At 41.7% G+C, this 14,817-nt stretch overlaps 1 protein-coding gene across 1 annotated transcript in view; it reads right to left on the bottom strand.

Moving 5' to 3' along the window:
* Positions 1-539: 539 nt before the first annotated feature.
* The window catches only part of NEK10 (NIMA related kinase 10), a 99,873-nt gene continuing 85,595 nt past the window's right edge, over positions 540-14,817 (bottom strand). Inside the window, 1 exon segment of the mRNA XM_071560174.1 lies at positions 540-2,905. Within this exon segment, the coding sequence (XP_071416275.1) occupies positions 2,761-2,905 (145 nt within the window). The 3' untranslated portion in view covers positions 540-2,760.

Below are 14,817 nucleotides of genomic sequence, written 5' to 3' on the forward strand. Positions count from 1 at the left end.
CCATTCACACCAACACTGCTAATAGGCGACAAAGTGGGCAGTCCTGTTTCTGCTTGGCACACTGCTGCCCACAGTCCATTCATGTGCTGCACTTGGACTACACAGGATCACAACTGATTCGAGATACACAAACCTTCAGGCATTTGTTGTGTCATCAGCTGAGTGTCAGAGCCACTACATCAAACTGACTGTTCTGCCAATGTACATCATGATACCATGGAATGGTATCATGTCCTGCTTCAGAAAAGGCAAAGCATTAATTGTCATGATCAAGCTACAGAAATGCAAAACTTTGATTCCAGATACTGCTAATTAAAACAAATTTTTAAAACCTTTCTACATAAAGTCAATAAACATTGTTTCAATGGCTGTTTACTGTGTCATTTATTTTATCTGTACTTACTGTTTGAATTACTTTATATTGCACATATATATATTTAATATTATTTTATTTATTTTTGGCAAGTTTGGAAACATTATTCCTCTGTAAATGAATATTGCTTGATCACACATCATCCAGACCATACAGACCACACTTCAGCAATAAGACCATTCTTCTTTTCAGACACATGGGCATATTGTCATGGTGCTAATGACTTGTAACTTTTGAAAGCATTATGAGCAGCACACAGGCTACAGAAACAAGAGTCAGTACATTTTTAAAAGTTGTGGGTGCTGTAATCTTGTAGCTCTGCAGTACCATTGACAACAACAGGCCATAAACTTCATGCTGAATTTGCAAAGCTTCAGTCCTGAGGCTTGTCAGCTGGGCTCTGTCTGAATAAATCATTGTTTCAATTAGAATAGCTGTGTTTGTGATCCCTCTAACTGACTAGTTCAATACCTCTGATTTGCTTTACTCCCATTTCTCTTTGTACAACTGCAATTTTATACAGATAGCTGTAAAAAGCAGGTACTCAATGGATAATGAGATACTTATGAGACTAACATAATTATATAGTATGAAGAGATACAGGCCTGGTCTGATAGCAGGGGCCTTAAGAAGGCAGCTGTTCCTCAAAACACAGGATGTGGTATAGAGGAATCAAGTAAGGGATGAGGCACAGACTTGGCACTGGTGACTATAAACTCAGCCGTAATTAGTAACAAAATGCAGACCTGGAAAACACCGCATAATTAATAATACTCTAGTTCTCAACAAAGATCATGCCATCAAGCATAAATGAAAATCACATAAATACAGACAAAATATAAACAATGACACTTCAAAACACACTTGAAATAAAGTCCAAATTATTTCTAAGGCGTTCAATGCACTCTGATAATTTAGAATTATATTACATTTCTGAAAAAGAATGTATTAAAACAGGTTACTTTAAAAGTAAGTTGGTTATATGTTATTTTAGTAGAAAATTATGAGAATTCATACACAATTTGAGTAGAACATATCAAGGCTGAATTTAAATGAAAACTTTTTGATAAAATATCCATGTAATCATTTCTATTGGCAGTCATATATAGCATGGATTTGCTTTATAATCCATCAGATTTAACCACACTGCATTCCCCTTTTCCATTCTAGTGAAGCAAAACTAACACTCTGAATTAAAACAGAAAATGATTTTTAGAGGCAACATTGCAGGAAATGCATCATCTATGGTGATTCATGGTGTAAACTGTAGCTACCTGCTGGTGATCCCTTAGGAATGGTACGCCTTGACCCTTAAGAGACCTTTGCTGTCAGTATTGTACCACTGCACAGATGTAAAGGTAGTGCCTGAAGACTTTCAACATCATGCACATGTGAAAAGAGGGTAGATTTTATTACTATTGTTATTATTTTTTACATTGTCCACTGGGCCCTTTTTCACTGCTTCAGGATGTTGAAGTAAAACATTAGAGATAAAATTATACACTTAAATTGTTAAGAAATTAATGCCAATTAGCTATTTGTAGTGAAACTGCTGAGGCAGGGCAGAAAATAAAGTACACAACATACATCTGTATCAAATTACTTACAAGTAATGATAACTATAATGTTAAAAATTGTCAACAGAGATAATAAAACTGTATCACCAAGTGCATTCTGGTTATTTGCAACAGTTAGGAGCGCCACAGCAGCAATTGTAGAGAAAAGCCTTTGTAAGTATTCCTTACTAAACTGTAGACAAAAACAAAGCTTCTCTGCTACTGCACTGAGGAAAGTTTATCTGCATTTAATACACTGAATAAATATTGAAATTCTGGAAGTGTTCTTAAGTACTACAATTTTGATTAGCGGTAAAGCATGTATCTACTTAAGTCTGTTAAACAGTAAAATGAATGTGTATATAAATGTACATGACACAATTTATGTGCACAGATCTATACAACGTGGCTAAAAATAGACATATAATATGAAGACATTTTGAAAAAGCAGTAATACCATCTGCTTTTAAAATGCAATGATTTCAGCTATGCCAGTTGCAAATAATGACAAGTAACACATCACACATATTACAAAGCTCTTCCCACAGAAGACATGCACAGACATAAATAAGGTTACTGAACAATCATTCCACAAACCTTGATTATGCAACAATTTAAAAAATATTCTAAAAATAGAAGGTATTTACTGTTGAGAATTATGATTTTTTTTTTCCTAATTTATAAACCTGGAAGCATCTTTCCCAATGTTTCCTTACAAAGTCCTTACGCGGTAAACAAAGCTAAAAAGTATCATTCTGAAATACCATGTGAGGTCTCTCAAACCTGCCCCACATTGGTATTTCATCTGGATGTTATTCAATGTGCAAGGCTTCATCCTTTGGTAATCAGTCTCAGCTGAAGTACAGGCAGGTTGGCTTCATTGGAACAACTGGGACAATTCCAAACCCTCTGTTCAGAATCACATGTTCTCTTTTTTGCGGGGTAGTTTCTTGTTCCCTTTGGATAGTAGAGATACCTGGGGGGGGGGAAAATTGGTAATTAATTAGAAAAAAGAATTTACCACTATTCACACTCACCAGGTATGGGATCAATCTCTGTGCTATGAGCAGAAAGCTAATGTATAAGCATAATGCAGAAGACAAAGAATCTCAGAAGTCCATCAAAAGAAATGGTTTCAGTTCAGAGTTTACGACAGTTTGATACAGAAATCTCTGGGTGAAATTCTATCATTTATGCTACACACAGGGAATTAGTTTGTCTAATGATCTTCTGACTCAAAATTTATGCACTAGTCTGCACTGCACACAAACAGAATTAGAGCAGCGTGGTGTAAAGGTCTCCCACAGATAATCAATGAAGCCTGAATGAAACATAATGTATTTGTGGGCCAGCTTTAACTTATGTTGCTGATGTAACATCTCCAGACTGCAGCACTACGGAGAATCAGGAAAAAGTAAGTATTTAAACACCACCTCTTTCTTCTTTTCTAATTCCTCTGTCTGTAGGCTGCTAAATAGAAAATTAGCACAGAAAGTGATGGAGCTGCATCTGTCGGCTTTATATTGGTGAAACCTCTCTCATAATCAAGATGTATTATATTGTTATAATTATTCTATGAAAATACAATGTAAAGACTTCTCATAATCAGTGCGGTGACAAGATAAAATATGTTGCCTCAGTTTGGCCTCAAAGCTCCACCAGTCCCCAGTCCAAGTGTAAGACCTCTTCTGAAATTTTGCCTGACTCCTTGCATACAATATGTATAACTCAGACATCCAAAGACCTTTCAAATATTCCTCTACACACATGATGCCTCAGGAAGATCTGTTATTTTGATGACTGAAGTACTGAAGGATATAGAAATATTCCAGGAAAGAGAAAAGGAAAAATATGAAAAAGAGTTTATAGCTTTGCACACACACTTCAACACATGCAGATAGAAATATCTAAGCTGAATGATTGCCTTTAAAGTTGTAAAGTCAAGTGCACTTAAGAAAAAACAAAACACATAGACTGAAGGCTGACAGTAAACTTCCATTCAGCCTGAATGTGAATAACATGATCCTTGATAAGGCACTGTATCTGTGCAAAAACTGAAATCAGAATGGTTTTGACTGAAAAGGGCCTTTAAAGATCACATAGTCCAATGCTCCTGCCATGGGTAGGGATCTTTCATTAGATCAGGTTTCCAAAATGCTATGTCAGAAGCACAAAGATCTGAATTCCCCTTACCAGTAAATGGATGTTCTGTTAGCAAAAGGGGAGTATTCAAGGACAAGGGACACAATTACAATAGAGGAACACTGTACCTGGTAGTACTATTACTGACATCCGAGAATACCTTTGTTTTATCTTGCACTGCTATATCAAAACAGCTACCTATGTAACAATGTGCAATTCCTGCTCCAGCCATAGTCATTAAGGAGATCTTGAAACACATAAAAAATTTATTTTTGTATGGCCGTGATTTCTGAACACTGAAGCCAATCTCATCTTCTATTTCTTCAAAAACTTTCAGATTGTCTTTCATTTAGCCTAAGAGCTCCCAAAGTGCCTTTCAACAGCATCTTGTTGTGACCTGGAAAGGTATTACATTCTTCCCAGCTAAATTGCCCTAGCTGAACTGAACCACTAAACCATTAAATCCTCAAAAACAAAGAAACAAATAAATAAAATACCCAACACCCGCCCCTTGCCCTTCAACTGAAAGTGTTTATTTCACAGCAGCTGTATTAGACAGTCTGCTTGCACAAGAATGATTCCAGATAACACTGAGCTTTCTGACCCCTCTTAAGTAGGATGGTGCCACCTTCTTTGATGTTCTTTGACAGACTTTATGCTCTAATGCAAGAAGTCCACCAAGCAGACACCTCAGACATACAGAAGTTGTTCTCAAAGTAAGTAATTTCCTCAAACTGGTAGAAAGACCTGCTTCAGAACTGCAAGAGCAAACCCATCTCATCTTGGTCAAACAAGTCAGCGATGACAGGTGCGTCCATTCAAAGATGTAGAGCTCATATAATAACTTCTGAGAGCTCAGGGCATGTGATCTCTGCAAGGGGTCAGAGCCATCTGCCTGCTGTTGAAAACAGTCATTCCCACAGTCCAAATGCTGACAGATAGCTTCATAAACATGCACTTTTTCTACAGACAGTGTGGACTTCAGGCATTTCCATTGTCAGGAGACCACTTAATTGTGTGTACTTATGGAACTGTATCCAAAAAAAATCAGCCTAAACTCAGGCCAGATGCTGTTTCAATTTTTCAACAAGAGATGAAATGCACCTTTCCACATACCTCATTGCTAAAGAGATTCTTTAGCTGAAGGAGGGGAGAAGTTCTGCATCAATGACAGTCCTACCACATGATCAGATTATTCTGCTGCTTGCACCAGATAGATCCCTGGATCACTTCTCTGTTTTACACAACCCAAATCTATCAGTCTTGATGCTAACTAACTGCTAGAAAGCAATAAATAGTTTCTGCCATAGTGCCTATCATTCTGATTTACAGAGGAAAAAAAAAGCCTAAAAAAAAGATAGACCTACTACGTAAAGTGGGAAAAATGCTTTGTAATGGTATTGTAATGGTATTCTTTCTGGTTGACATTCAGGTCATCCCTGAAGAGGCCAGAACATTCCTGTAATTCTCTATAAATACAGTTAGCAGTAAGTTTTTCACTGGCCATTTGAGTCTGACATGCACAGGTGCTAATACCCTAGGATTCAAGGCATACATTTTTCCTAGTTTATAAATCATCCTTTATCTAGATTTCAACCATTACCATGAAGCCTGGCACATGTATCTTCTGAGTACAACCAATACTTGTGTGGCTGTAACAACTCAGTATATATTATGTCTCTAGCAATTGTGAAAGGTGCAGCGTGACTATCACCATGTGCAGCAGTAAACCCTATCCAGAAAGTGTCTTTTAGTCCATCTCTTGGACAAAAGTTTCAGTGCCAGTGGAACTCTCCAATATGACAAGTATTAGTCACTGTCTAACTCTAGGAGTTGGATGAAGTTGAGGGTAGGCTCAATTTCTACACTAGCTTTTCATGTTGATTCTAGTTTCTGTAGAATCTGTGACTTCAGAACAATGGGCCGATACTGCCTCTGAGTGGAAGGACAGAGAACTGGAAAGGTGCAGTGAATGCTGCTCTGTGAAATAGATGGGCAGAGCTACAGTGCCACACAGCCCCTCAGCTGGCAGCCATCAGAACTGCAGGGGGTCAATGAAACACTGTTGCAGCCACGGATGTTTAGAAATTAGGGGGGAAAAAACCCGGAGAAATAATAATAATACAAATAGTCAAAAAGTACTGCTGAGCTCTAGCAGACTTTTTTCCCTCTACTATTGGGTAGGAGTACAATTCAACAGAATACTAGTATGACTAATAAACATCGCTGGCCGAAACAATCTTCTTTTGTATGTGTAAGAATCCACATGTACAACCATTTGGAAGAAGAAAACAATTATCAGAAAATGCCTGGCAACATTATCTGGAAGGGGTGCCAGGGGAGAATGAAAAGTAGCAGTGTCTTAATCATGCAGATATCACCAAGTCAAAAAAACCACTTTAGATTCCAGGAGTGTTCGAGCTGTGTACTGTCATCCATTGTCTTGTTTGGTATGTTCTAGAACATTAAAAAAACATTAACTAAGTTAAGTACAAATCTGAATCTGTTAGTCATCTAAAACAATTAAAGAGATGCATTAATGTTGAAGAACACTTAATATGGTAGGAATTTGCAGATAGAAAAAGCTTCAGTAATGCATTTCTATTTTCAAATTATGGACCATAGACCCAACTCAAATGAGGGCTGCCTCAAAAAGGCACAGTTCAGAATTTCCTGTCATTCCTGAGCTATATAATCATTTTGTGAATAATACCTTAAGCAATTCTTTGAGTAGTTAAAAATGCATAGATATCATTAGAGCTAGACTTGACAGTTTTGCTCTTCATGAAAATAGCTCTTCATAACAAGAACAGTTGCTTCTCTATTTCTAAAAATTCAATAGCAATGGAAAATACTACATTGAAGAAAGTTAAGAAAATTAAATATGACAACATATCAATATAAGCATTTGATTATGACATCTATTTCCTTCTTGAATTGCAATCATTTTTCTTCCTACAAAAACTAATTGAAACATTTCTCACAAACAGACCTATGATCCTATGAGCTTGTACTGGTTTTGGCTAGGATGGAGTTAAATTTCTTCATAGTAGTTTGGTGCTTTGTTTTCGATTTGCACTGAAGATCATGTTGGCAACACAGCAGTGTTTTAGTTACTGAATCTGGGAGGGGACACAGCCAGGACAGCTGACCCCAAATGACCAAAGGCATATTCCACACCACATGGCATCATGCTCTGCAGTAAAAGCTGGAGGAAAGAAGAAGGAAGAGCAGGGCAGGACATTCAGAGTTATGGCAGTTGTCTTCCCAAGAAATTTTAAGATGTGATGGAGTTCTGCTTTCCTGGACAAGGCTGAGCATCTGCCTGCCATTGGGAAGTAGAGATTAAATACCTTATTTACATGTGCAGCTTTTGCTTTACCTGTAAACTGTCCAAGAGCCAAGAGCTTTGTCACTTTTATTCTTTCAGTTCTCTCCTCTGTCCCACTGCAAGGGAGTGAGCCAGTGGTACTGAGCTGACCTTGGGAGTTAAACCAGGGCAGAGCTACAGCTCTCAGCTGAACACAACTCCTCTCTGACCATTGCTATTTTTGTTTATTTATAACAAATCTTCATTTTGTATAACTGAGTTTCTGCTTGAATTAGATCTCTTCATGCAATTTACTAAAAATAGATTTCTGCAAGAATTTGGGTATTACATGTGTACTTCAATACAAAAAAAAGATGAAATTTTGAAACCAATATTTGTTGTCCTATTTATAAATAGCCTCACAAACAAGGAGCCTGCCTTTTGTGCACTATAATATTAAATCAGAAAGTGAAAAAATGGCACAATGGATGTGACCAGAATAATTTTGAAACATTACAGGGGTTTTTGCATGTTTACCCAGATTTTGTATAAATAAGTAATACAATTGAAGTGCTGAGTAATTTCAGGAGATTAGTGATAAATGGGCACAAGTTGATTATTCAAGATAAAGCTGAGGGTCATTATCCTGAGCTGGTCATTAATCCCCATGAAATGACTGGTATTGAAATAGTAATTACTATTATAATGAAAAATTTTTTTAAAAAAGCATGACATTTTTCTTATGAAGCTGTCTCACTTTCTAAAGAACTCATGTTTCTCTCATCACCTGATTAAGTCACTTGAATAATTCCTAACCCTTTGTACAGTTCATTTGTCCTACTACAATTTTCATGTCACTGCCTCACTTAAGGCTTGTTTTCTCATCTTATATTCTTGGAATTTCAGGAGGGCACAGCAAGAGACAATAGTAATGGAAAGAAAGACACTGCGCACAAATCCCCCAAAACTTGAAAATAAATAAAATATATTTTCAGAATGTTTTATCTACAAAGTGTACTCCACAATAAGGTAAAAGATTGTATTATTATGACATAGAATCATAGAATCGATTGGGTTGGAAAAGACCTCCGAGATCATCGAGTCCAACCCTTGGTCCAACTCTAGTCCATTTACTAGATCATGGCACCCAGCGCCACGTCCAATCTGTGTTTAAAAATCTCTAGGGATGGTGAATTAACCACCTCTCTGGGCAGCCCATTCCAATGCCTGATTACTCTCTCTGTAAAGAATTTTTTTCTGATACCCAACTTAAATTTCCCCTGGCAGAGCTTAAGCCTGTGCCCCCTTGTCCTATTGCTGAGTGCCTGGGAGAAGAGACCAGCCCCCACCTGGCCAGAACTTCCCTTCAGGTAGTTACAGACAGTGATGAGGTCACCTCTGAGCCTCCTCTTCTCCAGGCTAAACAACCCCAGCTCCCTCAGCCTCTCCCCATAGGACTTGTGCTCCAGTCCCTTCACCAGCCTTGTTGCTCCTCTCTGGACTCGCTCCAGCACCTCAATATCCTTTCTGAACTGAGGGGCCCAGAACTGAACACAGTACTCAAGGTGTGGCCTCACCAATGCAGAGTACAGGGGAAGGATCACTTCCCTGGTCCTGCTGGTCATGCTATTTTTGATACAGGACAGGATCCCATTGGCCTTCTTGGCCACCTGGGCACACTGTTGGCTCATGTTGAGCTTCCTGTCAATTAGTACTCCAAGGTCCCTTTCTGCCTGGCTGCTCTCCAGCCACTCTGTGCCCAGCCTGTAGCGCTGCAGGGGGTTGTTGTGGCCAAAGTGCAGGACCCGGCACTTGGCCTTGTTGAACTTCATCCCATTGGAATCAGCCCATCTCTCAAGTCTATCCAGATCCCTCTGCAGAGCCCTCCTGCCTTCCAGCAGGTCGACACTTCCTCCCAGCTTGGCGTCATCAGCAAATTTGCTGATGATGGACTCAATCCCCTCATCTAAATCATCAATAAAGATGTTAAACAGGACAGGACCCAATACAGACTCCTGGGGAACACCACTGGTGACCGGCCGCCAGCTGGATACAGCTCCGTTCACCAGCACTCTCTGGGCCCGACCCTCCAGCCAGCTCTTAATCCAGGAGAGGGTACACTTGTCCAGGCCATGGGCTACCAGCTTTTTCAGGAGTATATTATGGGAGACAGTATCAAAGGCCTTGCTGAAGTCCAGACAGACCACATCCACAGCCTTCCCCTCATCCACCAGGTGGGTCCCCTGATCGTAAAAAGAGATCAGGTTGGTCAGACAGGACCTGCCCCTCCTAAACCCATGCTGGCTGGGTCTAATCCCTTGTCCACCCTGAAGGTGCTGTGTGATTGCACTCAGGATGAACTGCTCCATAACCCTGCCAGGCACGGAGGTCAGGCTGACAGGCCTGTAGTTGCCAGGGTCCTGCTTGCAGCCCTTTTTGTGGATTGGGGTGACATTGGCCAACCTCCAATCATCTGGGACCTCCCCAGAGAGCCAGGACTGTTGGAAGATGATGGAGAGCGGTTTGGCAAGCTCTTCTGCCAGCTCCTTCATCACCCTGGGATGGATCCCATCTGGTCCCATAGACTTGTTAGGATCTAGCTGGCTCAGTAAGTCGGTCACTATTTCCTCCTGGAATACAGGAGGGGTATTCAGCTCCCTCTCCCTGTCCACCAGCTCCAGAGGCCAGTTGTCTTGAGGGCCACCTGTCTTACTGGTGAAAACTGAGGCAAAGTAGGTGTTAAGTACCTCAGCCTTCTCCTCATCTTCCTTAACTATATTTCCCTCCAAGTCCAACAGAGAATGGAGGTTTTCCTTGCCCCTCCTTTTGTTATTAATGTATTTATAAAAGGACTTTTTGTTATTCCTAACTGAAATAGCCAAATTTACTTCAAATTCGACTTTTCTTTCCCTAATTTTTTTCCTGCATGACCTAGCTCTATCTGTAAATTCTTCGTAAGTAGCCAGCCCTTTTTTCCATAGTCTGTAAACTTTCTTTTTATCCCTGATTTCTTGCAGAATCTCCCTATTTAACCAAGCTGGCCATCTTCCCCTCCGGCTGGCCTTTCGGCACACTGGGACAGCCTGTTCCTGTGCATTCAAAATCTCCCTCTTAAAACATGTCCAATCCTGCTGGACCCCCTTGCCTTTAAGGTTGTTTCCCAGGGTATGCTCTGAATCAGTTCTTTGAATAGGCCAAAATCTGCTCTCTGGAAGTCCAGAGTAGAGGTTTTAATGGTGGCTCTCCTTACATCCCTGAGGACTGAAAATTCTATTATTTCACGGTCACTATGCCCCAGGCGGCCTCCAACCACTACATCATCTACCAGCCCCTCTCTGTTTGTAAACAGTAGGTCTAGCAGGGCCTTCCCCCTGGTAGGCTCATTTACCAGTTGATGAAGGAAATTGTCCTCTATACACTCCAGGAACCTCCTTGACTGCCTCTTCTCTGCAGTATGAAGCTCCCAGCAGATATCTGGCAGGTTAAAGTCACCCACAAGAACAACGGCTGGAGATTTTGAGACATCCGCCAGCTGCTTGTAGAATAATTCATCTCCTTCATCATCCTGGTTGGGCGGTCTGTAACAGACACCCACAAGGGTGTCAGCCTTGTTGGCCTTGCCCCTGATTCTGGCCCACAGGCACTCAACCTTGTCACTGCTGACCTCAACTTCAACAGAGTCAAGAGACTCTCTAACATATAAAGCCACCCCTCCACCTCTCCTTCCCTGCCTGTCTTTTCTGAAGAGCTTGTAGCCCCCCATAGCAGCACTCCAGTCATGTGAGTCATCCTACCACGTTTTTGTGACAGCAACTATGTCATAGTTTTCCTGCTGCACTATGGCTTCCAGCTCCTCTTGTTTGTTTCCCATACTGAGTGCATTGGTGTACATGCACTTCAGCTGGGCCATTGATTTCATTCTCAACTCGGGCTCTATGCCCTTAGGCCTATCTCTGGAGAGCCCAGTTGCCGTCCCTTCCCCCTTCAAATCTAGTTTAAAGCCCTCCTAACCAACCCTGCCAACTTATGGGCTACAGTTCTTTTGCCCTTCCTAGATAAATGAAGCCCATCTGCTTTGACGAGACTGGGCAACACAGAGTTTGCCCCATGATCAAAAAACCCAAAATTTTGACGATAGCACCATCCCCTAAGCCACCTATTGGTAAGCTGGGCTTTCCTAAACCTCTCCTCATTCATCCCAGCTAGCACAGGAACTGAGGCAATTACTACCTGTGCTCCTGTCCCCTGAAGAGATCGGGTCAGTGCCTTGAAATCTTTTTTAATTACTCTGGTACTCCTTTTATTAATGTCATCACTTCCAACCTGGACAACCAACAGTGGGTAATAGTCTGAGGGCTGGATAAGTTTAGGAAGTCTTTTGGTAATATCCCTCACCCTGGCCCCAGGAAGGCAGCAAACTTCCCTGTGGGACGGGTCTGGCCGACATATAGGGCCCTCAGTTCCCCTCAGAAGGGAGTCACCGATTACAACAACCCTTCTCTTTTTCCTCTTACCTGTAGTCGTAACCCGTCCGGTAGACTGGGGGTAACCAGAAGATCTTGTAGATAGATCCTCCTCCTGACTGTCCTCCAACATACTGTCTGAGTCCAGGGCCATATACCTGTTTTTTAAGGGCACCCTGGCAGGTGAAAGGGGTCGAGAGGGGGTGTTTTTGCCTCTCTGACCAGGTACCTGCTTCCATTCGTCCCCATCCCTATGGTTTGTTCCGTCTGCCTGATGGCAGGAGGGGCTGGGCTTCACCACCTCCTGCTGGGCTTCCTTAGGAGTGGAAAGGGTGTGACTCCACCAGTCAATTTCCCTTTCACTCTCCCTTATGTTTCTGAGCCTATCGACCTCTTCCTTTAGCTCTGCCACCAGACCCAGCAAATCGTTCACCTGCTCACATCGTATGCAGGCGCTTCTCATACTGTCCTCTGGTAGTAGGTCCAGGCTCAGACAGTCTATGCAGCCAGAGGCCTGAGTGGCTGCATCCTTTTTAGAGGGTTCTGTCTGTATTGACACCCCTCTACTGGTAACAGGAGCAACAGCTTTCATTTTTTTGGGAGGCATGACTGTCTTAAGCTGTCGGGAAAGGTAGAAAGAGACAAAGAAACAAACAAACAGAGGAGAAAAAAAAAAAGAAAAAGAAAAGGCTGCAGAAATACCTAGGTTTCTGCCCTGCTTGTGCGAACTGCCGTGCAAACTGCCGTGCCACGCCCTCACTGACGTGCCACGCCCCTGTTTGCCCGCTCCTGTTTGCCGCGCTCCAGGTCGCTTGCACTCGCTAGAGATGTTTTTAAAGCCTTCTCACTCTCCTAATGAGCAAGCCCCGCCTCCAACTCCCCTCTGAGTCACCAGCTGATAGCTGAAGCTGTTTATTCTGATTTAATAGTGCTTTTAGCCATAGCACAAATGTCTCGGTTCTTTTTTCCAAACCAGAATTCAACTTGTAGCCTTACAACATATGGAGCTGATATTGTCCAGTCAACTTGGCCAGAAATCATGAAGAAATTTGGCCTTAAAATGAAGAAATATCTTTAAACATTTGCAATTTCACAAATAAAGTTTGTTGTGCTTTGATGTGCCTTCTGAGGACTTTTGAGCCTTTGGAGTTCTTTTTCTTCCCATTTCTACTAGAAGAGCTAGAAACATATTATGGGCTGAAGGGAAGGCAATTTATTTCCTGCTAGAAGCACTGTCGTTCTGTTTCCACCGTGAAAGACCCACACATGCTGCATCATTACAACTTCCTATTTTAGAAAAAGAAAAACTCAATCTAAAATAAAAGTTTTTAACATAAGTTAAGGAAGTTTAAAAATAGGTGTACTGCCCTATATGTTGCTCAAGCAAACAATACATAGATACCATAGTACTTTTTTCTACAGCTTTTCTGTGAATACTTTTTAAAGAAAGGGATCCCAAGACAGCCACAGGATGTACTAAGTTTCAGCCTGAAAACTTGCAGTTGCCTCTGAAAGGTTTCACTGTGTATAAAAGAGAGGAAGTAGAGCAAGGCTCAAAACAGCTTTAGGCAAGAATGGCTGATAGGATGTTGCTGAGAGAGCTACAAACCAATTACTGAATGATGGAATAAAATCCAATAATGGTGGACACCGATAAGTGACTTGCAGTGCAGCTTGGGAGACTGATTTGTACTTCCAGCTCGCTTAAGCTGCTGGAGAGTTTGAGGTGAAACCTAATGATTCGTGTCTGCTAGCCAAATGAATCATTCAACACTGGACATCTATCAAAACTGAACTGTTTGGCTATTTGGAGAGAGTGAGAGCAGCAAAAAAAAGAAAAAAAATACTGCTTAAGTTCTGAAAGGTCTGAACGGTACCAAACAGAACACATTTCAGAAAACATGGCAAATTCTGCGGAAATAGAGACAAGTTTTTGACAGCCAAGGCCAAAGCATGGTCTGTCAATTTTCTGGAAGACAAGGGGAAAATAGTAAGTTATTCAGGAGCAGAACATAGTTTGGAAAACAAATAATGTTAATAGCGATAGGGGAACAAACCAAAATTATGCATCACAGCAAATAAAAGGATTCAAAAGTGTATTGGGTTTGTGTGGCCAGGTTTTGGTAGCAGGGTGTCTACAGGAATGGCTTCTGTGAGCAGCTGCCAGAAGCTTCCCCCATGTCCAGAAGGGCCAGTGCCAGATGGCTCCAGGATGGACCTGCTGCTGGCCAAGGCCAAGCCAATGAGGAATGATGGTAATACCTCTGTGATAACATATTTAAGACAAGGAAAAAGTTATTGTGCAGATTTAATTGCACTCAGAGATGACAGGAGTGAGAATATAAGAGAGGAACAGCTCTGGAGACATGAAGGTCAGTGGAGAAGGAGGGGGAGGAGGTGCTCCAGGTGTCAGAGCTGAGGTTCCCCTACAGTCCATGATGAAAACTACAGTAAAGCAGCTGTCCCCCTGCAGCCCATAGAGGTGAATGGGAGTGGCAAAGATCCACCTGCAGCCCCTAGAGGAGACCCACACAGGAGCAGGTGGATGGCTGAAAGGAGGCTGTGAACCCGTGGAAAGCCCATGCTGGAGCAGGTTTGCAGGTAGGACTTGTGACTCTGGGGGGACCCACGCTAGAGCAGGCTGTTCTTGAAGGACTGCACCCCATGGAAAAGTGATTCATGGTGGAGCAGTTAATGAACTGTAGCCTGTGAGATGGACTCACACCGGAGAAGTTAATGGACAACTGTGCCTCCAGTGGAAGGAACCCCATGCTGGAGCAGGGGCAGGACTCTTCTCCCTGAGCAGCAGCAGGAACAGCATGTGATGAACTGACTATAACCCCTTTCCTCATCTCCCTGCACCACTGTGGGGGAGGAGGTAGAGCCCAGGAAGGAGGAAGGGTTTGGTGGATGGTGTTTTTAAGTTTTGTTTTACTTCTCATTACACTGCTCTGATTTTTTGGTAATAAATTC

The sequence above is a fragment of the Pithys albifrons genome, chromosome 7 (assembly GCF_047495875.1).
Source record: "Pithys albifrons albifrons isolate INPA30051 chromosome 7, PitAlb_v1, whole genome shotgun sequence".
Classification (NCBI taxonomy): domain Eukaryota; kingdom Metazoa; phylum Chordata; class Aves; order Passeriformes; family Thamnophilidae; genus Pithys; species Pithys albifrons.